We start from the raw sequence: 23,140 nt of genomic DNA on the forward strand, positions 1-23,140 counted from the left end.
GGGAGGTGGGCTGCACAGGCCCCTGGGCCGCCCAAGAAGGACTCCACAGGGCACTGGACCCGCCCGAGAAGGACTGCACGGAACCCTGGAGCCCTGGGAGCAAGAGCTTCCCTCCTGTTCTGCTCTTCCCTTGTGCCTTTTGATTTTCCTCCGTAGTTGCTGCTGAATGCCCTGGGAACTAACGAGCCTGCTGCCGGGAGAGAGGGCAGGAGGGCTTACTCCCGTGGCGGGGGTGTCTGAGGCACATGTTCCTGTGAGCCGGTGTCAGTCAGGGGTGCTTTACTCGGGGAGCCTCGTCGCATCCTGTCAGTCCTGTGAGGTGAAGCCATTCACCAATTTTACAGATGTGGAAAATGAGGTTAGGTTGTCGGTGTGAGGTCAGGGGCACCCAGGAGCAGATCTGGGCTTTGGTGCCCGGTCTCTACACTCACAGTCAGAACCTCGGCGCCAGCCACCAGGGTGCCTGGGACTCCCCGGCAATCGCGCAGAAACCACAGGCTGAAAAGAATGCAAAGGACAGAAACCCGTATCCTGTCACTGACATCAGCGCAGTTAACATCTCACAGCAAATTGCTGCTCCTGTCAGTACCTCTATTTTTAGAAGGTTAAATAGAACACGATAGAGTGTAATCAGTGTATTTTTAGAAACTGAAGTTTGTGTTGTATAAAAATGGTTATAAGAGGAATAATGATAAGGTTTAGTTCGTCTTGACTTGGGGGAAGCTGTGCTCTGTAGAGTGTATCCGTATTGCGTGTAACAAAAATGTAACAGTGATTTCTACGGCTTGTCTACCATCTTTTCAGAAGACCCAGGAAAGCCAGTTTTGTTGGAGGAAGGGGTGTGCTGGGGTGTTTTTGCATTAGATAATAATGGTGAAATTCTCTTGCGTGCGTGGACACCTTTGAATAACCGGCCGCCTCGTGCAGTGGGAGCCCGTCCTCTAGGCTACGAGGGGCACGTGCGAGGCGTGGAGCAGGTGACGGTGGGGCTGTGGCTGCACGAACCTGCCTGGGAGACTGGAAGGCTCTCTGCGCATCAGCTAAGATGCTGACAGCTGTGCATCTGCAGGGCGTGACTTGTGTGCCCAGCTCTTGTTTCTGTGAAGTTATCTTTTAAAAAGTTAAGACGGTGGATCTAATTTTAAGAACAACGTGCTGTATGTTATTAGGCAGTACGGAAATGAGAGAAAGTCGAGCTTCCTGAGACGGTTCAAAGCTCATGTTGCAGGCCCCCCGCCCTCCACGGTGGCCCCTCAGCCGGCGTCCACTCACCGCTGGCGCATCTGTGAGCTCCACGCTCCAGAAGGACCGTGTGCCCGTGAGGAGGCCCATTGCAGGCTCTTGGGCTGCACTTGTCAGTTGAGATGCGATGTGGGGTGCACGGGGGAGGGGTGGAGGGGGCACCACGTGGACGGAGGAAGCCTGTTTCCCAGTCCCAGATCCGGCAGCTTTTCTCCTGGCGCCACTCACGAGCCAGTCGGCTGCTGTCTTCCTTTGGCCGTGACCCCCGGCAGCAGGGCCCGCCTGAACGTGGCAGTCGGATGTCAGGCCCCTTCCCGTCCAGGGCCGCAGAGCAGGGCGGCGTTGGGGAGGAGGCTTCTTTCCCGGCCCCCTCAGGGCCGGCGCCCTTGAGATTTTCCCTTTTCCTGGTGGAGGGTCACACGTCAGTGCTGAGCATGAGCCCCGGAACCATCGGGAAGGACTGTGGTGCTGCCCCGCCACGCCTGCAATCGAGTGCCTTCTGTTCGGCGCCTGATGGAGCTCCTGGGGGCTGGCAGTGGGGACAGGCAGCCACCGTGCGGAGCTGCCCTGACAGCCGCCGGGAGGGCGGGCGGTTCTCGGGCCACACGACACGCGTGTCTGGTCACAACTGCCCAATCTCCAATTCACTGTCACCCCGCTGGTTCTGGTGAGGAGGCCCAGGGTCTCTGGAGACCTGGGTGCCGAGGGTGAAATGGTGTCATGAGTTGCACGTCTCCTCCGTCCCGCGGTCCTTGCGGGCAGGCCTGCCGTCAGCGCGGGGCTGCCAGCACCTGAGGCGGGGCCCGGAGCACACTGGGCTCCTGGCGGTGCGCTGACCAGAGAAATGGAGCTAAGCCAGGGCGGTCCACGTAACTGGAGGCCGTACGTGCGGCCCGGTGGGAAGCGTGCAGCGTCCTCACGGTGGCCCGTGCTCAGGCTGCCCTGGCGGACACCTGCTCGGCCACAGGGCATGGCCGGGTCTCGTCCTCCAGACGAGGGTTAAGTTCTAAAATGAAGAGCCTCTGTAGGATTGTGCATTTCAGAAAGGCACGAGAGAAACTAAAACCAGCAAGATCCATGAAACATACTTTCTCCGCTGGTGTGTATTTTAAGAACCGTTTCCTGACAAAAGACTTCTGGGTGGGGTAGGTGTCATCTAATATCCAGTTCTTTTTTTATTTCTTTAGCAGCTCAGCTAGAGAACTTAGTAGTTCAGAAGTCTGCAGCCCGACCCAAGATGCTGAGAGTCTGGATGGCAGAAATTAGCACAGCAGTAAAGATGCTGCTAAGGACGGGAAACTTACAAACTGGCAAAATGAGTGGAATAAACCACATGCGAATATTTATTTACTTGAATTTTGAGCCACTGACAAATCCTGAACTTTTCTTTTTTTCTGAGAAAGTCATAAAGAAAGGAGCAGAGGGGGTTTCGAAGTTCTGTTTGCTCTTCAAAGTAGGTCTCTTAGAGCCAGCAAGGCCAGCGATCTGTGTTCGTCATCTCCCGCCTCTCCCCGCGCACGCGTGAGCCCACCGCAGTCCCCTCTGTGTCCTTCATGCTCCGAGAGGGGCCTTGCCTTCCAGCCACCCACCTCCCATCTGGCCGGAAGTCCTGACAGATCACCTTCAAAGTAGATCGCAAATCAGACCGTTGCTCCCAGCTCCATGGCCACCGTTCTCCTCCAGGCCTCAGAGACAGCCTCCCAGCTCTTCTTCCTGCTTCTGTCCCCTCTTCGGTCCCTCCTGGCCCTGGTCAATACTCTCTGCCTCCAGGCCTGGGGCCCCCCTGACCCTGTCTCTCTCACTGAGACCCGGTTACTCAGCTCCACTGCCTGGGACCCACCAAGTTTGTTCCACCTCAGGGCCTTTGCACGTGCTGTCCCCATGCCTAGGATGCTCTTGGGATAGTTTACACGGCTGCTTCTCACCTGCCATTCAGGCACTGCTCAGATGTCTCCACCTCCCAAGGACCTATCTGAGGAATAACCCCCATCACATCCCGCTCAGCACATGATCCCACACGACCTGTTTATGTGTGTCACCTCCTCTTCACTAGTGGCAGTTTGGGGTGCTGGAACTCGATGTCACTCGAGGCTGTATCCCCTGGAATGAGGACAATCGCTCCATGACTCGTTCAGTAAAATTTGCTGAATGACTGAGTGATGTGATTTGGACCTTGTGTCTTGGTGGGTCAGCGCTTAGAGGCAGAACTTCCTGACCTTGATCAAGACAACCGTCACCATCTCTCTTGCTGACTTTCTTCATCTTTAAAATGCGGACAATAATAGTATTTATGCCATTCATTTCCTGGTGAGGACTGACCGAGCTGATGTGAAGGAAGGACTTGGACGGGTACCTGACCCCTAATCAGTGCCTGTTACTGGTTAGCTGTTATTTCTAAGTTAGAAGGCAAACCTGACCGATGGTGTTGAGGAGCTGGCCAGAACAGTGGTTTAGAAACAATGAACTATATCCACACTAAATATCGTCCTAAAGAGAGCTGGGGAGAAAGTCTCTCCACCCAAGGTGCTGTGGCCACTGCAAACATCAGCAGACGTCAGCCGGGGGGACACGAGGGCCGCGTGTCCCTGGGGCAGCTGCTGCTGCGTCAGTCCGGCCTCTCTCAGTCCCTCTGGGCCCTCCCATTGCAGTAAAGGGAAAGGGCAAAGGAGCCCTTTTTCGAGACAAAGAACTAGCAGTGCTTTCGAGTCCGACGTGGCCGGGAGGGTGAGTAGGGCCGCAGCTCGGGTGTCCATGTTGCCCGGGCCTCCGGGGCACGCTCCCCGCAAACGCTCTCCAGCCACACTGTGAACTTGCCTGCGCGGACTTGTTCCAAGTGGCCGTTTGGGGTTTATTGTTTTGAGTTAGTGACTCATTTCTCGTGAGCTGCTTACTAACATGTACCTCTTTTCCGGCTTCCTGTCACTTAACCACAAACACCTCTCAGCTAATCTTTAATGCTCAGCAGTGTGGAAAGTGTGTGGGGAGCTGGTCATCCAGCCAGTGGTTTTAGTGGCGGACTCACAGTTTCAGGAGATGCTTTGCCCCATCAGGCGTCTTGCTGTGGGATGAGATGTGCGTTCTCTGTGCAGGCGGGACTGCCCGCTAGCATCACAGAGGGACAGATGAGGTGGGAGGGGCACATTTTGTATCTTTTTCTTTATTTACTTTATTTCATCTACTCCTGTGTCAGTTTACCTCTCCACTGAACACATGAGGAAACGGAGGCTGGGTTGAAACGACATGATCACTAATGAAGCTTTGCGTGTTGGGGAAGCCAGGCCTGTCCGAGCCCGAGTCCCCCGGGGCCACACGGCCTCCTTCCCGGGAGAGGTCTGCTCCGTCTGTGAGGGGATGAACTCAGGTGGGAGCTTTGCTCACTGGACTGCTCGGCAGTTAACAGGTGTTGGTTCAGAAGGTGGGACAGCGGCAGAAAACAGTGGTGGTGGGATTGCCTGTGGATTTTCACAGGCGTGTGGGTTGGTCTGAGCAACCAGAGGAAGCGTGGTTATGGACAAGTGGGCTTCAGAGCTAGTTTTCAGCCTTTGCCGGTAACTGTGCTACTTCTCGTCATTACTGATGTGAGCCGGGGGTATCTGTCCAGAAAGCTAGTTTGCGTCAGCGCAGAGATGCGGGTCCACTGCGTGCTCGTGTGCGGGGCTCCCATGGGACTCTGTGGTCCGTTATTTGTTACACAGAGTCTGAGAAATCTGCACCTTTTGCATCCGAGGTTCTTTCCCCTCCTGCGTCTCCAGAGCTGTACCAACGGCTTTGGAATGACTCACTCAGTTATGTCCTCCCCAGGGGGCAGATGGACAGCGTCTCTGGAGCAGAGACGGATCTGTTTTCAAAGGCGGGCAAGGACATTTTCTCCTGATTTTCTAAGTCTCTTATTAACGGTTGAGCTGGGCCGGGCCACGCGATGGGGACAGCTGAGAGCTGTCAGCTCACTAGGGAGGGGGGAGGAGGGGCAGACCGTCCCTGGAGGACCATCTGAAAGGCAGCTGAGAAACTCCCCTCAGGAAAGGCTGCCCGGGACCGGGGAGAACAGAGCCGGCCTTTGTCTGGCCTCCCAGGGCACAGCGGCCTGGGCTCCAGCGCTGCCCACCCGCGAAGCTGTTTTCTTAACTCTCTCCCTCGCACATCCCTCCCTGGCCCTCGCTCCTTCCCGTGGTGCAGCTCCGAGCTGGACCTGGGACCTGGGGACCGGAAAGAGCCTGCTTCGCCCCGGGCAGCTGTGGTCGAGGCCCCTCCTGGTGGCCCGTGGTCACACTCGCTGTGTGTCCTTCCTCACTACCAGAGCTTTCCGGTCTGTGGGTCGTATCTCAGATCGGTGAGGGCCGGTCCGCCCTCGCCAGGGCTGAGTTCTGCCTGACACCAGCTGGGGCCTGTGTCCTGCCCACGGTCACATCTCAGATGCTCAGGACCCGTCTGTTGGGCCGAACGTGAGCCGGGAGTGTTTGCTTGCTTGCACGGCTAGGGGCTGGTAATAAACTGGAGGTTGGTAGGAATGTTGCTGAGAGAACCAGTTAGACTGATGGGCTGGTGGCTGTGAAGCGAGGACAGATGCTTAGGAACAGGAAGGGAGGGGCTTGTCTTGGCATCTCTCGAAAACTCTTATCATGAAAAATTTTTTTAAAAAAGATGAACTGCAGTCCATATAGTGAGATCCCCTGTGCCCATAGAAACACTGAGCTTTCTGACCATTCCCACTTCATCAGGTGCCCCCTCTCCAAGCTTTATCCCCTGGAGAATTTAAAACAAGCCCCAGATGCCACACCATTTTCCCATAAATACTTCAGTGTGTGTTTCTAACAGGTACAATCCCATTGTCACACTCAACAAAATGAACAATAATTCCCAACTATCATCTTATACCCAAGCTGTGTCCATGTTTGCTCGTTGTCTTTAAAGGAGTCTCGGTGCTGTCATGTGTTCAAATCAGGATGCAAACCCGGGACTGAGGGACGGCTCTGCAGGGTTTACTCTGTAGCGGCTCACCTACCCGTCCCGAGGAGCTGGGACTTTTGCCCTTCGATTTTGTCCTTCCACACCTGACTGATCAGAGCCTCCTGGGGCCTTTGAACCTGTTCCTTTAAACACGTATTTCCTATAAACTGGTAGCTGGAGCTAGATTTGATTTCCAGGGGAAGGACAAGAAAACCTCAAAGATCAGCCCTGACCTTTGCAAAGTCTGCCTGTTTTTCCTGAAGGAAAAGTATTGCCTAGAGAAAAAGGGTCTAGCTTCCATTTTCATTTTCTCTGATAAACACACGTAAACTGTATTGGACGTGCGTGCCTCAGGAATTCATAACGCTTAGCTCATTAAAGTTTAATTCATATTAATGGGTACACACAAGCTTTATTATAGAACTTTGCTATGTTTCCACAGCTTGCATGATGAGGAAAAGAAGCATTTAATGGACTGAGATGCTGGAGGCTCTTAGCAGAACTCACAGGGGAGGTGCCCGTCTGGTCCGCCTGAGTGTATGCAGCACCTGAGTGGTGCCGGTATCAGTCCGGCGGGGGCTTTGTTGGATGTGGCTCTGAAGGAGGGTGGAGGATGCCAGAGGGATGGGGGGCCCTTCAGCAAAGGACGCGGGAAGCAGAGGGGAGGGAGGCCAGGTGCTGGGGGGAGTTTGAGACCCCCTGCGGTGTCAGGGGAAGGGCCCTGGGGAAATATGAGTATTTTGCTGACCTGATGAATCATTTCCGTTTGTGACATTTCAGTGTACTGAGCCCCCTTTTATGATTTAAATGAACAAGAGGGTCAAGCTTCCAGTAGGAGGGTTCCACAGGTCCACAGGTCTGGTGCAGGGAATGCTGGCCTCACCTGAGCGTCCCGGGACACCCCCGAGAGCTCTGCACAGACTCACATGACATGAGAGGGCCCCGGGTGGGGGTCAGCGGGCGAGCCTGGCCTGCAGACCCTGCCCTGTGCTCCCATCCTGGCGGCCAGGCCTCCGAGCAGCTGGCTGGTCCTTTCCATCTTCGTTCAGGCAGGGTCAGCACCTTTCACCAGGCGCGAGAACTGCGTACTTTTCCGTCATTCTTATAAAGGGTAACCGATTTTTAAAAAACTTTCTTTCCATCGAGGGTTTTTTAAATTAATTAATTAATTAGTTTATTAACATCTTTATTGGAGTATAATTGCTTTACAATGGTGTGTTAGTTTCTGCTTTATAACAAAGTGAATCAGCTATGCATATACATATATCCCCATATCTCCTCCCTCTCGCGTCTCCCTCCCACCCTCCCTATCCCACCCCTCTAGGTGGTCACAAAGCACCGAGCTGATCTCCCTGTGCTATGCGGCTGCTTCCCACTAGCTATCTATTTTACATTCGGTAGTGTGTATGTGTCCATGACACTCTCTCACTTCTTCCCAGCTTCCCCTTCCCCCTCCCCGTGTCCTCAAGTCCATTCTCTAGTAGGTTTGACTCTTTATTCCCGTCCTGCCCCTAGGTTCTTCAGAACCAGTTTTTTTTGTTTTTGTTTTTTAGATTCCATATATATGTGTTAGCATACGGTATTTGTTTTTCTCTTTCTGACTTACTTCACTCTGTATGACAGACTCTAGGTCCATCCACCTCACTACAAATAACTCAATTTTGTTTCTTTTTATGGCTGAGTAGTATTCCATTGTATATATGTGCCACATCTTCTTTATCCATTCATCTGTTGATGGACACTTAGGTTGCTTCCATGTCCTGGCTATTGTAAATAGAGCTGCAATGAACATTGGGGTACATGACTCTCTTTTTTTAAAACAAAAAAATATATATATATATATTTTTAATTTAATTAATTAATTTATTTATGGCTGTGTTGGGTCTTCATTGCTGCATGCGGGCTTTCTCTAGTTGCGGCGAGCGGGGGCTACTCTTCGTTGCGGTGCGTGGGCTTCTTATTGCGGTGGCTTCTCTTGTCGCAGAGCATGGGCTCTAGGCACATGGGCTTCAGTAGTTGTGGCACGTGGGCTTCAGTAGTTGTGGCTCAAGGGCTCTAGAGCACAGGCTCAGTAGTTGTGACGCATGGGCTCAGTAGTTGTGGCTTGCAGGCTGTAGAGCACAGGCTCAGTAGTTGTGGCTCACAGGCTCTAGAGTGCAGGCTCGGTAGTTGTGATGCACAGGCTTAGCTGCTCCGCAGCATGTAGGATCTTCCCGGACCAGGGCTCGAACTCATGTCCCCTGCATTGGCAGGAGGATTCTTAACCACTGCACCACCAGGGAAGCCCTACATGACTCTTGGATTACGGTTTTCTCAGGGTATATGCCCCATGGGGGGGTGGCTGGCTCGTATGGTAGTTCTATTTTTAGTTTTTTCAGGAACCTCCATACTGTTCTCCATCAAGTTTTACAGTAGCACACACACAGCAACGCAAATATCACCACCGCAGGAATTCTGCCTTTCCTCCTTAAGTTGGTGTGTAGGGACCCGGGGCTTCTGTCCTGCAGGATCAGCCCTCGAAGTGGCCCCAAATGAGGGAGCTCAGCGCCTCCGCCCCCCAGCACTGGTCTCCCCAGGCCTGGCCCACGTGCGGCTCCAGATCTGAAAGCCTCCTGCTTCTCGACTGAGGCCCCATGTCCAGGAAACGGGGCCACCTCACCCTCCAGACCCTCATCACAGACGTACAGGAGCCTTAAGGATCCGGGCGGCAGAGGGAAAACCCAGACTCAGACATCTGTTAGGGCGGAACCCCCTTTCCTTTGCAGACCTTCTGGCAAGTTCTCTGTAAGATCTGAATTCACGACAGATCAGAAGGAAGAGGAAACGGGGTGAAGGGGAGGCATACCATCATTCTTACTGTGAGAAAATATTCCAGCTTCTCCCCAGGCCCCGGGAAGCCCTCAAGATAAGAATTAATTCTCACACAAGCCTTCAAAGATGAGTCTGGGAAATGCAGACCGAGGGCCTGGCCTCCCGCCCGCCCCCCTGACACCAGCTGCAGTTCTGGCTGAGCCCTGCCCCTCTGTACCCGGGCTTCTGCTTCCTCCCTTGGGACCCAAAACTGGGCTGCCCTCTGTCCCCGGTGTTCCCACTACCTCCTTGGGAGCAGGTCCACTCGTACTAACTCCTGAGAAGTCGTGCGGCAAGGAAAGCTCGGGCCTTTTCACAAGTGTGGGCAGTGTGTAGTGGCTTTCTTCCAAAGAATGTCATATGGAAAGAATGCCACAGGTCTTACTGTGCAGAGACCTGATGGACACACCTCTGCCGGGTGGTCAAGGTCAGCATCAGTGGGTGCGCCATGTCGGTGGGATGTGGTGCCACAGGATGGACGTGGCACTTCCCCTCTGTGGTCTTCTTGCTAAACACACAGCCCTGGTCCAATCAGGAGCACATCAGACAATCCCAATTGAGGGGCATTCGACAAACCACCTGACCCGTACTCCTCCACTGCCAAGGTCATCAAAAACAAGGAACGTGCTAGGAACCATCACAGCCCAGAGGAGGCTGAGGGGAGGTGATGACTGAATGTCATGCAGGGTCCTGGGTGGGGTCCTGGGACGGCAAGAGAGCACTAGGGGACAGCCAAGGAAACCTGAACGAAGCATGGACTTCAGTTAACGACACCCCAGACATACTAATGTAGGATGTTCATCACAGGGGAAGCAGGGTGCAGAGTATGTGAGGACTCTCTGTACTTTTTAAATTTTTCTGTAAATCCACACCTGTTCTAAAATAAAAGGCTTGTATGATAAAAAGGGACAGGAAAATGGGCTGGAATGAAGACTTTGAGTTATTACTGCTGCCAAATACCGAAGATTCCGCGGCCGCCGGTCTGGAAACAGCTCTGTGAGAAGGATGAGGTGTGCGTGCCCTGCTGTCATATAAAGTGGGTGACAGGCAGCCTCGTCACCCCCATTTCATTTTGGTGACCTACATCGAAGAAGCCCCACTAAGCACATTTTATAATATTAATTTTCCAGCTCTTTTATGCACCTGACAAAAGAACAAGTGTGGAACTAAGGCTGGCATGTGTGGCTAGGGCTCCAACTCTCTGGAATCAAAAGTAGAAAAGATTTCAGGCCGCACTCGAATCCCCTATATCTGTACGACTTAGTTCCTTTCCTTTGCCTCAGAACTCACTGGACACAACCAAGTCGGTTTATCCCAGGAATGCAGGTTGGTTTGACATGAGAAAAGGAAGTTACCAGATGAAAGGGGAAATTATTTAACAATATGAATCGATACAGAAAAGCTTCATAAAGTTAAGCACACATACATGATTTTAAAGTAGCCTTTGCAAAGTAGAAATAGAAGGGACTTTGCTTAACTTAATAAAGTTATCTGTCAGAAACTTACAGCAAGTGTTATACTTACGCTAGGTGAAGTATTGAAAACATTCCCAGTAAGATCAGAAACAAGACAGGGGTGTCCTCTTTTGCTATTTCCATTCAATAATGTACCATAGATGTGAGCTGTAGAATAAGGCAAGAAAAAGAAAGAAAAAGCATCAGGTCTGGAGAGGAAGAACAAACTGTCATTATCGTAGGTGACATGATTCTGCATGTAGAAAATTCAGACTAACTTCAGGTAAGCGATTAGAATGAATATGAGTTTAACCAGATGCTATAGCACCAAGCCAATATATAAAACTTGATTGTATTTCTGTATATCAGCAGAGAGCAATTGACATTGAAAATACTATCTATAATAGTTTACTTAAAACATCAAATGTCTGGTAATAAATCTAAAGGTGGTCAAGATCTCTACACTCACAATTCTAAAACAGTTTTGAGAGAAATAAAATGAAGTGATATTCCGTTCCATGTTCATGGATTGGGAGACATAATAGTGTTAATATTGTCACTTGCCTCTTCTTCCAGAGAAGATTCTATGAACTCTTTTGCTGTTTTCTAGAAATTTTAGAAGATTGAACCTGCAAAGTGGGGAATTACAACTATGATATGCTTTCATTTCTTTTTCTCCCCCCTTTTCTTTTTTTTTTTTTCTGCTGTTTTCCTATCTTTCTCAACTTCTTCCCTCTCTTTCTTTCTTAATCCAGATGAGGGCAAATTCCTAGGGGTTGTGGGGGGACTCGGTCTTGGTGACTGGAAGGCCTGGTTGACGGCACAGGTCTGGCTAAGTACCAGAGTACAGAGTACAAGGCCCAGTTCAGGCTTGTGTCTGGCCTAGTTGCAACAGAGCCAGGTTCTGGGGTGCTAAGTACCTGATCTCGCGGACATTGCTCAGCCCTGCAGGGCTGCTTTCCCATGTGTAAAGGCGGGGAATAGGCCAGAAGAGTTGCGAGTTAGGTTCCTTTGGCTCCAAAGGCTACGATTCTAGTTAGAGATACCTACCCTGCCCATCACACTGAATTACAGCCAAGCGTTGCTTTTAAGTTGGACCCCATCGTCTCTAAGTGGGCCGTGCTGTTTCTGTGCGAGCGTGATCACGTGTCCGCTGCCGTCCCGTGTGCCACCGTGTGCGTTGTGGTCACTCACGGAAGAGTCACGTGGTGAGGGAGACACGGAGGACCCTCGTGCTCCCTGCTTCTCTTCCGCATGTGTGCTCCTCCGCCAGCTCCCTGCGCCAAATAAAATGCCGCTTGAGGACACGAAGTACCGCAGTCCCATGCAGCGATGTTTCCAAAATTAGACTCTGAAGTGGAGAGGGGTTAGGGCGGAAGCCTGCTTGCAGGGGTGTTCCGCGGGCCGAGAGGAGGCCGTGCTCCCATCCCTTCTCCTTGGTTCCTTGCGTTGCTTTCTTGGCTGCTCTGTGCTCCGTGGCTACGTGGTCACGTGCTGGTGGCGCTTACGTCTGGGCTCTAAGCCGTCTTCCCCGGCCCTTGTAGCCCCTGCCCCTTCAAACGCGGTTTCTCTGTCCCTGCTCTGTTCTGGGATTTTGTCCAGCTTCACAGCCTCAGGTTTGTTTTGTGAGCCCTGTGATACGCAATTGGACGTGTAAGGCCCTCGGTGGTATTTGTCACCAGCTCTGGTCCCCGTGACACGGAGCAACAATGCTGCATCACATCTGTCCCCACAGCTGACGTTCGTGCCTCAAACTGTCGTGTACGTGCTGAGCAGCCCCTGCCGCGCAGGGCCCTGCTACAGGTGTCCGTGGACTTGGTATATCTTCCCTCCATGTTTAGATCTGAATCCTCCAGGGACTCGAGAGGGCCCTGCATGCCTCCGTGTTCTCAGACTGGGTCTTCACCCTGTGATGTCAGGGTCCTCACCGCGTGCCCGGGGCCGCACACCCGGGCCTGCCAGCCTCGAGCACCCAGACCAGCTAGCGGGAGACTCCGGGGCCGGGACTGGGAGGCTGGTGTTATCGTCCCTTCTCTGGCCTCGTCTCCCGGTGCCCGGTCCCTTCTTGGTTCAGGTCTCTGCCCAGTGCCGTTCTATCTACTGCCTTCTGTGAAAAGACCTCTTACTGTTTGGCTTCTGTGATCCTCCATTCAGAGTGAGGAACGTGCGGTGTGCTGGGGGCGTCAGGGTGGTGGGTGGGGTCTGCAGAGGAGCAGGGCGAGGGACGGGCACGGGCTGCTGGCGGCATACCCAGCATCACGGGCTCTCGCTACTTGACGCGTCTTCCTGCTTCAGCGTGGCTGAAAGTCGCGTGTTATCCGGCATCATCGGGCCTGTGGCTCTGGAGCAAGTGGACCTGCAGGGCTTGGGGCAGACACAAGCAGCTCGATCCAGACTCCAGAAAGGCCTTCACACGAGCCGGAGTGCAGGCCCAGCGCTACTGCTCCGGCCCGGAAGCTGGAATTTCCTCATTTGCCAAACGAGGCAGCTGTGCTGGTTTCTGGGTTTCTAAACTGTGTCTGGTTCTAGAACTTTGGCTCAGGTGGAAGCTCAAGGAGAACACTGAGGAGGTGACGGTTTTGGGGGGACATGCCAGGTGTGGTGGCACCAGAGGGAACGCCCTGGGCTTGGTCGGACGCAGCTGCAGGGCCGGCAGGGTGGCCCTCTAGCACCCAGCTCCTGGCCCTGCCCTCAGAAAATGGCGGCAGGACTAGGATTTTCAAAAGCCATTTTTGGTGTTTCTGAAAGTATTTACTGTGGGATTAGGATTTTTAAAAATACGTTTAGACTTTCCTGAATCTTCTAGTTCTGAAAATGAAATTTTCATTTCACTTATTCACGCTCAGAAAGAAAGGCTTGAAAGTGCTTTCTATCACTGTCTTGAGGCCCGTTTCTTTTTTTTTTTTTTTTTTTTTTTTTTTTTGCGGTACGCGGGCCTCTCACTGTTGCGCCCTCTCCCGTTGCGGAGCACAGGCTCCGGACGCGCAGGCTCAGCGGCCATGGCTCACGGGCCCAGCCGCTCCGCGGCACGTGGGATCTTCCCGGACCGGGGCACGAACCCGCGTCCCCTGCATCGGCAGGCGGACTCTCAACCACTGCGCCACCAGGGAAGCTCTTGAGGCCCCTTTCTGAGGGGCAGTGAAGGGGCTCACAGGACCTGGCATTAGGCCCGCAGGTCAGCGTCAGACCATGTCAGGGCGGGTCATATGCCTGGAGAGAAGCCTTGGTGCAGACGGTCGGGCCTGGTCTGCTTCTGGGCATGAGTGTGGCCCCCAGTCCTCGTCCTGCCTCGGGGAGCCTGGACTGTCCTAACCCCACATATGCCCAGTGCCTTGTGAGCTGCCAGAATGGGGGAGGGGTGGCTGGCTGTGGAGAGGAGACCCCAGATCCCAGCGTTTGAGTCCCCGCGTCGTGGCTCGGGAGTGGCCGGGCGCCGCACGGGAGCAGCTCGTTTTCCCCGAGGGTGTGGGAGCGCGGCTCGCAGGCCTCCCCGCTTCCCTGGGAGGGTCTGCAGTTCTCGGGAGACGCTTTGGGGTCTCCTCGGGGTCATTGTTCTCGTCCTTGGACTTTGAACCTCTCCAGAGACACACACGGGTCATGGAACACTGCATTTGAAGGCTGCCTGAGGTGCTGTCCATTTGGGGCAAAAAGCAGAGTTTTAGTACAGAGTCAGTAGACCTGCGCTCTTAAGTGTTTCTGTCATGATTTGCAAGTCGGCCCGAGGGGGCCGATGGCTGCTCTGGGAAACCAGTGCTTTCTCCGTAAAATCAGTAACGAGTGTGACCGACCACACGTCAGCGTCAGTAATGACGCGCTTGTCCCTGCGGGCGTTCACACCAGTTGTCAGAAGCTAATTTTACACCAAAAGTGTGATTCCTGGAAGTTTTGCCGAAGTTTCCTTCTTGTCGGTCTGAGGGAATGTGGTCTAAAGGCAGCCTGTGCCAGGTGGAGGGGGTGTGGTTTCGGTGCCATCTTTGCAGTCAGAACACGATCGAAAGGTGGACCTGGAAGAAACGATTCCTTCCATTGTGAGACCTGGCCCAGTGTCTTCCTAAGAGCGGGTTTGTTTGTCTTAGTTTCCTTGACTGTCCCGCAAGCGGGCAACAGCCACGGCTGCCCTCGCCGCCGGAGCCTCCGGGGGCTGTGTCTCTGTGGCCCTCGGGCCCCGGGTCCATATCTGGGAAGAGGATGAGTAACTCTTCTGCCTTCATCTTACTGCTTGTGGTCTCTGCAGAAACGCTGAGTGGTATCAGGTGGCTGCTGAAAAGAAGTAAAAACACAGCAGCTCGGCCGGACGCCCTCAGGCCAGGAATTGGTGTTTGCCATTTTCGAGATGGGGACCGGTTGGGATGTTCGACAAAGGGTCTTTTATTTTCTGACTCCGCAAATAAAAATGACACCGGTCTCCTTTAAAAGTGAGAAGGACATGTGCACTTCCATTGTTTGCAAGGAAGTGCTCCTTGCAGGCCAGGAGTGTAAAGTATTTTAATTGAGATGCGAGCAGTTTCTGAAGCCAAATGCTTTCTCTGTCCTCCAGATGGACTTTCTGGCCGAGACCAGCCGGTGGAGCTGCTCAACCCTGCCCGCGTGAACCACATGCCCGGCTCGGGTAAGTCGGCACGCCCAGCCCTGCTGCACACCAGGCGCCACAGAAGGGGTGTTTGGGTCTCCGCTGTCCTGGGGGGCTCTGGAGAGAAAGGGGTGGGGTCTCAGGTCCACGGAAGTTGGCTGCTCTTTCCTGGGGTAAAAATAGGCCACTGGTTTTGGAAATGTAGTGGGCTTCGCTTAATGCTTCCTAAGTAAGTGGCACAGACACGCAGGGCCTTTTTTCTGTCTTGAGCTCCGATGGGGTGTGTCCTTCCCAAAGGTAAGAACTGCTTGTTTTGGGTCTAACTCCAGGCCCTGAGCTGTACGAGAGTCTGGGGGAAGAGCGCTGAGCTTGAGCTGGGGACACTGCAGGGCAGGTCACGCTGGGTCCAGGGCCCCAGGCTCCTCGGGGGAGAGTGAGTCCGTGATGTCTCCTAAGCAGCTTTCCATGTGTAATTGACGAAAAAGCATCAGCCGTGATTAGAAACCTCTCATTCCATATACAATATTCCTAAATACCATGCCGTGGGCAGTGTTTTCCGAATCCACACGGCTGTGGGAGCTTTTTCTTTTTCTTTTTGTACAACACTAACCCTCCACCTACTGTCCTCCAGGATTTCAACTCAGAGCCCAGATGCCGTTCTTCATGGGCTCCTTCGCCTTGTTGAGACTAAAACGAGCCTCTTGAAGGCCAGGGTGTATGGAAGGGAACCGTTGTCAGCGTTCCACATATGCTCTTAAGCCGGTGTTTTGAGGGCGACACTGCTGGCCCCTTGCTTGCTGTGTCCTGAGGCCTCCGTGTCTGTGGTTTGTTCCTCGCGGCACCTCCTGAACCCCAGCCTTCCTGTCCCCCCTCTGCCCGCTCTCTCTCTCCGTGGGCAGGCCTGGCAGAGGTGGGGGGCACATAGATGCCTGCCTCTGCCCCAGCCCCCGGCTGACCCACCCATCGCCTCACCTTCCCCATCCTCTTCAAAAGAAACCAAAGCTTGAGGCAGGGCTGGAAGTGTCAGAGAAGAGATTTCTTTCTTCGCATAGAGATTCTCTGAAGCCTGCCAGGGATCGCTTTTGGCATCTCCCCGACGCGAAGCTCGGGTTGTTTGTCTGCGGCGCTCCGGCCTCCTGCAGCGGTGCCCACGCCTCTCCCTCACCCTCCACCCACCCGTGGAGCAGGGTACTTGTTAACCGAGGACGCTGGGGGCAGGGCAGGGGAGAGGGCTTGGAAACAGCAGCTGAAGACCAAGATGCTCTCTCTCATTTGGGCCCCAGCAAGGGAAGCAGTGCTGATTTCCCTTTCTCTTGAGTTCATTTGCCGGTGCCTTGTGTAGCTTGGGCATTTTCAGACAGTTTCCTGGTGCTCGCCCAGTGTGGGATGGAGGAAGAAGCTTTTCAGTAGCTTGATAGACTGTGAAAAGGTGGTTTCCAAGTGAACCAGAAAGTGGGTGGGCTTCAAGTTCGTCTTCTGGCTTGAGAAGCGCACCCTGCTGGTTGAGACTTCGTATGGGCTTCCCGGCTCCACGTACAGACCGACCATGGACTGCAGTCCTGGACGGATGGGACCTGGAATCCTGGTGACCCGCTGACCGTGTGACTCTAGGCAAGCCGCCGAGTGTCTCGGTTTTGTTTCCTCGATGGGATAGTAATGCCGACTCCGCAGGATTCTGACAGAGATCAAGTCTACGTGTCTGATTTTTAGTAGTTCCTGGAGAAACGTCATCTCTTAATGTCCTGTGGGCGGGTACTGAACACGCATGGGACGTGGCTGTGACAGTGCTGGTGTTCAGATGCTAGGACAGCCCCTGGGGTCTGTTACACCCCTTCTCTTCTTTTGGGGGAAGTGCCCCACTTGAGAGACGGCATATCGGGGAGGGGGCCCCGGTGAGATTGGAGCCGGTAACACTGCACCTCCAGATTCCATTGGTCAAAGTCAGAGGACGAGGCTGTGCTTGCTGGTGTCATCGGGGGTCAGTGTTTTCAGGGTGACTCTGCTGGGGGGGCGCGATGCCTGTGAGCAGCCGGCAGCAGAAGGAGGGGTGTACACGGGGCTGCGCTCCCCAGGCCGGCTGCGGAGGCTTCTCCGTGAGCTGAGCCTTAGAAGCTGCTGAAGTGAAGGGCATTCTCTACACTCCATTTTTGGTCATTCCAACCACTGTAAATTACGTTCTACAAAGAAATGTGAATCTCAGCTTACGTAATAATTTGAAAATTAGTACAACGATTTCTGTAAAGCCGCATTTTTATGATACGGGAGTGGAAACATTTTTAGATGTATTTTTATGTCGATCCCAGTCTGCTGTTGCACATTTTCCAACCATTGAGTTTACTCTTAAGTACTCTTTTGACTCTCGGCGGTCCGAAAACACACTGATACATGCGTATAATTTGCAGGAATCACTCAGACATTCACCGTGGGAGCTTGTTCCTTTGAATGTACAGCTTTTGCTGTGCGTGGAGGAGTGCCCACGGGGCCCTCCTCTCCTGGATCTCTGCTCATGTCTCGTCTGTTCCTGGCCATTCGTGGCAGCATGCTCGACCATCTTTCTGATAATGGTTCTCTTTAAATACGTTAGTCCTTGTGAAGTCTTACTTCAAATAAAAAAGCACTATTCATACCTTCTGTTTTGGGGCCATTTTGACTTGAGACTTGAGGTAATTCCTACAAGAATATCTCTTACTAGAAAAGTTTGTCTTGTAGAAGGAACAGGCTAAAATGCTCTTTATTTTGGATTCATTCTGATTCCTCCACCTTCCCCCTTTTTATATGCAAACAAGCCTTCCCTTCTTTTTGTGTTTCTTTTTTTCTTGTTTTAAAGTTTTTCGCTGTGAAATAGTTCTGTTATAAAAGAGAGAAAACATAACCATTTGCCTACCACTTAGTTGCAACTTCATTACTCTTGTTCTGTGTGTGCATCATATTTCTTCATTTTTTTTTTGGACTAAATGGAGTGTCACAAGTTATGAATGAGGGTACACCATTTCACCCTTCCTGGGAGGTTGTCCTTTTCCTTCCTGGGTGGGGACTTGGGGGCGCAGACAGGGTGGCGGGAGCCGTGGAGGGTTCCCTGGAAGCTCAGAGTTCGGTCGGGAGAGATGGTGGGGCTTGAGGTCAGAGGAAGAGGTGAGAGGTGGCCCTCTAGGAGAGAGATCACACACTTGCCTGTGCCAGCGGACTTGAAAAACACTTCAGTCCTTCATTTCTGAATCACTTTGACTTTTTTGGGAAGTAACATACTTTTTCCCTGATTATAAAAGCAAGGCAGGGCTTCCCTGGTGGCGCAGTGGTTGAGAGTCCGCCTGCTGATGCAGGGGACATGGGTTCGTGCCCCGGTCCAGGAAGATCCCACATGCCGCGGAGCGGCTGGGCCCGTGAGCCATGGCCGCTGAGCCTGCGCGTCCGGAGCCTGTGCTCCGCAACGGGAGAGGCCACAACAGTGAGAGGCCGGGGTACCGCAAAAAAAAAAAAAAAAAAAAAGCAAGGCATGTTTAGTATAGAAAAGAGACATTGTAGTGAGTGTGTAGGATGCTGGTTCCAGACCTGGAAGTTGAGCTCCCTCGGAGCTGGATAGTGTAGGTGCTCAGCGCCTGGGTGGAGTGAAGCGGCTGGAGGAGAAGCCTCAGTGCCCGGGAGGAAGGGGGAGGAAAGCAGCCCTGAGGGGCAGCGGGAGGCATGTCGAGGCGCCCACTGTGGTGGCCTGCTGCAGGGCCCCGCGCCCTTCCTGCCTGTTCCCCGCCAGAGGCGAGTGGCAGGGCCGCTTCCCCAGGGTCACCCGGCGTGTCAGTTACGGGGCAGGGACCCATTTCTGCTCTCCAGGGGTGCCGCTGGAGCAAACGATCACTTTGGAGAATGCTGGGGACCTCTGGACCAGCGGGTCTTTAAGGATGGGGTGTTGACTGGAGAGGAGCCTCTGCTACGGGCTCCATCGCCCTCATCGTAAACATGGGTTTCAGTCAGAGTTATCGAGGTTTTCTTTCAAGGCTGTATAACAGGGGTGTAATTTTTAAAAGAAAATTCTGGAAACTTGAAGAAACTACCCCAACTCTAGAGAACTTATCCAAACTAATTTTTAAAAAGTGAGGTTTGGCTCTAGCCACGGATTCCCAAATCTTACAGAGTATTTGACCACTGCACTGTCAAAGGGGTTATTGAATGGCTTGACCGTCCTCGAATTTTGGAACAGGAGCTACCTGAGGTTAGCTGGTGCCTGAAACTTCCCACGCCTCCCGGGCATGTCGTGTTGTTCTTGTTGTTCGGTTTGGTTTGGCGAGAGAGAATGCGAAGCAGACGCCAGCGTGAGGACACACGTGACCTCGGGGAGGCTGCAGACGCCCCTTCATGGCACAGGAAGCGTTCATCACGGTGGTCGTCAATCCCCCGTAAAACCTTACTTGTCCTACTTCTCACCGGATCCTCCTCTGTGTGCTTTTCACGCAAAGCTGGGTTTCTGGGGTTGAGGTGTAGCACAGTAAAGCGCCGTGGGCCACCTTTGGGGCCCCCAAGGCTGCCGCCTGCTGCACAGCAGGAGGGGAGCGGACCTCGGTCTCCTCGTTCTGGGGCCAGGCCCGACGCTGCACATTGCTCTTCTCTGCAGGCCAGGGGCCCATCGCTGGGTGGCGGCTCCCCGCTGGCCCGCAGGCCGGCTGCCCTCTGGCTGCAGCAGAGAGCGGGCAGGCGCGCAGTGGGGCACAGAGCACGTGCTCGAGCCAAAGCGGTTGCCTGCCTTGCTTTTCCTATGAGCTTGTTTTAATTTGTGGAGGAAAATGAAAATATAGAACACAGAGACATAAAGTAAATTCCAACAGTTTGAAAAATTAGAAAAGGATTCCTATAGTTTGTTTGCTTAGTTTAAACAAAGGTTGAGAATTTTTCCACTTCCCTCCTTCAAGTTCATGTGCGGGCCTGGTGAGTCGTCATGACGTAAAGGCCAGGTTTCAGCGTCTGTAGCCCACGTGGCTTCAGAGCCCGAGTGTCATCACGGCCCCGGCCGTGGAGGCCCTGCCTTGCTGCGTGCATCTATGAGCTGTTTGGAAACGCCTCAGGGTCGCCTGGGGGAACAGGTAGATTTACAGCCAAGAGTGGTTCTGGACCAGGGGGCGCCGTCCTGCACTGTTCTCCTGTGTCACCGCCTTGTTCCCCAGGTGTCACACCCAGGGATCCGTCCCCAGGTTCCAGGTTCCCCATCACCACGCAGAATTCCCAAGGCTGCCCTTCCCCAGCCCCTCCTGGTCTCCCGGGCTGTCCTCCTGGGAGTCTTCAGAGCCTCCCCGTTTTCTCTCTGGCCACTTGCTTCACTCCCAGCCCCTACACCTGTCCCCTCTCCCACCAGATTGGTGAGCGCCCGTGGGCAGTGCCCCTGTCTGGGAACGCCGCCGTGCCAGCCAGGGGCAGCATCGCACGTGGTACAGATGCAGGATGTCTTTTTGTCCTGTTCCTTCTCCTCCTCACCCCGTTGCCGAGAACTCCATCCCTGCGCCCCCACTCGGGGCTCCGTGTTAGGAGAAGTGAGGGCAGGGGCAGGGCTGGGCCCAGCAGAGCTACCGCGAGGCCTGGGGGCCGGGCAGCAGGACCTGCCTCCCCTCGGCCGTGTGGCGCTTCCTCGGAGCCCGGGCTGCCTGTCTGGCGCCATGTGGCTGCTCGGCCTGGCAGAGGCATCGGGCGCCCGGGAAGCAGGCGGGCATCTGGCACACGGGAGGCCCCGCGATGCTGTCTGTCCCTCTTCTGTTTCACCGCGCTCCGCCTCTCTGGTATCCTGTGGTCTGCCCGCCCACCGCCCCGGCTCTGCTGATCCCTCCAGCATGACTGCCGCCCCCAACCAGCCCAAAGGCCTTTGTGATGGCCCCTAGGACTGCTGTTTAAAACGAAGCAAAACCAGCCGGTGTAGAGAAGCCTAACAACAAAAATGCTTGGAGTCATGTTGAGAACGAGGACCCACATCTGCTCAGGCTTTTCTCTGAATGCTGTGCATCATCAGGTTAGAAGCCTGCCTGCTTTTTCGCTACATCGAGCTCCCGGACCTACTCAATGTTTAATGCTGACGTATCCATCTTTAATGCTGAGCCTGGCACGTGGGTCTGGCCCACGGAGAGAGGACTCCCGTCGCCGCGGATGAGCTGGCAGTCCCCGCCTCTCTGCCGACGGCTGTGCAGGTGCACGTGTGGGTTTGATTTGTGGCCACGAGACCCTCAGCAGTTCAACCAGAGTGGCGGCGCCGGCCCTCAGGACCCAGGGCTGAGGAAGTGCTCCCAGGAACCACCCTTCTGCCTGGGGACCGAGCTCCAGAGAGGAGAGGGACAGAGGCTGTAGCTTCGGAACTCAGGCCTCGGCGCCGGCCCGCTCCCCTCAGAGGCCTCTGCCTCTCGAGTCTGATAACTTCACTGGCGGTGGAATTTACCCACTAGGAAATGGATCATCCCCCCGGTAGTTCTTAACAGGACCAGGTTTTGGGTCCTGTGCCTCTCGACGGTGTTTGCAGAGGAGAGCGAGCCAAGCCCTCCTCGCGTGTCTGCGTCACGTACCGTAAATCCAGCCCCGTCCTTCGTTCGTCCCGCTGTCACTCACTGCCTTTGGCCCTAACAGCCGGTCGCAAGGGCCCCGAGGCTGGGAGTTGTGTGGGTTCCTGCAGCTGCGAGCCCGTCGGGGCACAGAGCTGCGCCTGTTACATGGTCTGCGTCGTCTGGGCTTCCATGGAGCTGTCCGCTCCGAATGCGCCAGGAGCCGGAGGGACCGGCTGGGCTCTGTCTCTGTTGCTTTTCTCTTTTCCTACTTTCTCTTTTCTTCTTCTTCCTTGTGTTTCCCTGTTACGTTCACTCAAATCTCACCAAACCAGGGGGTGCGATTATGGGTTTGGAAACAGCTTTCCCTCCGGACACCGAGGCCCGGTTCCCTTGTCTGCCCGAGGCCTGCCTTCCACCCTGAGGGCCGTCTGGGCAGTGGGGCTGCCCTTCTTCCTGAGCAGCGGGTTGCTACCCAGGTGCCGTTGTCTGTCCGCCTGGGCTCTGCCTTCCATGGTGACGGTTTTCCTGGCCTGTCCACTCATGTTTAGGACAGAGCACCAGAGGCTGGGGACCCTCGGGGGTTCGGGGGTGCTGGCAGCCGGGGCTCCGTGCCCTGCTCTGACACGTCTTCCGTGGGGCTGGTCACCCCGCTGGGAGGCGTGACCCAGGCCACCCGCAGCCGGCGAGCAGCGCTGTCACTACAGCACCCTCGCCCTTCCCGGAAGATGAGTCTCCCGCTCTGTGGGGTGCGCAGGGGTCTGGGGACCTCTGTGCTCCCGGAACAGGTCCGTCTCCTGCGTCGGGGGTCCTGGTGCGGCCACTCCTGAGCCTCGGGGTGCTTTGATTCGGTTTCTTACGTCTGGTGAGGCAGGTGCCCCTTATTCACCCATGTTTTTTCTCGTAGGACTTGGTTCTCTCTCATTTGCCTTTTATCTGCAGTTGTGTTGGTGATTTTTTTTAGTGGGCTCTGGAGGAGTGGGGATAAATGATGGTGTTTGGTCTGCCATCTTCCACCAGAAATGCCCCGCCTGTGCCTCTCAGGTGCCCCGTAACGGGCTGGCTGGCCGAGCTCACCCCTGGCACCCGACCAAGGCCCACTCTGCCCCGCATGGCGGGTTCCCCAGCTGTGTCCTTTCAGGATCCTCCTGGTTCCCCAGCTGTGTCCTTTCGGTAGCCTCAGCACTTGAGGGAGGAAGATGAAGGCCTTCCCAGCCAGGGTGGGAATTAGATTGTTTGGTTATTTATGTTTATCGCCAGCTGTCGCACCCCATTAAGTTTGTTTTGTGATTGTTGCCATAGACGCGGAGAGTTAGAAGGAGCTTGCTGTGGGGCCTGAAGGGGAGGGAACAGGAACCACGAGAAGCAAACATTTACCGGTCACGGCGTAGCGGGCCCTCGGAGGCTGGCTGGGAGGTGTCTCGCGTGCTCAGTTGCGCCTGAAGCTGGCCACACGTCCGCACGAGCCCAACGGGATGAGGTCGGCGACTCCCCGTTTCTCCATCTTATAGGAATAGGTGTGGTACCGGCAGTGGTGACGCTAAGATATGTGTTGATACAGAAAATAGAGCATT

General features: G+C 54.3%; 1 protein-coding gene across 5 annotated transcripts in view; it reads left to right on the plus strand.

Annotated features, from left to right (window-relative positions):
• The window catches only part of HDAC4 (histone deacetylase 4), a 287,196-nt gene that overhangs the window by 121,333 nt on the left and 142,723 nt on the right, over nucleotides 1-23,140 (plus strand). For all 5 annotated transcript variants that reach the window (XR_012332891.1, XM_033859438.2, XM_033859440.2 and 2 more), the window contains one exon: nucleotides 15,031-15,102. Coding sequence is in view for 3 of the 5 variants with exons in the window: in XM_033859438.2 (XP_033715329.1) it covers nucleotides 15,031-15,102 (72 nt within the window). In the remaining 2 variants the exon portion in view is untranslated. Of the gene's footprint in view, nucleotides 1-15,030; nucleotides 15,103-23,140 lie in introns of those variants that run through there.

This window comes from Tursiops truncatus, chromosome 7 (genome assembly GCF_011762595.2).
Source record: "Tursiops truncatus isolate mTurTru1 chromosome 7, mTurTru1.mat.Y, whole genome shotgun sequence".
Classification (NCBI taxonomy): domain Eukaryota; kingdom Metazoa; phylum Chordata; class Mammalia; order Artiodactyla; family Delphinidae; genus Tursiops; species Tursiops truncatus.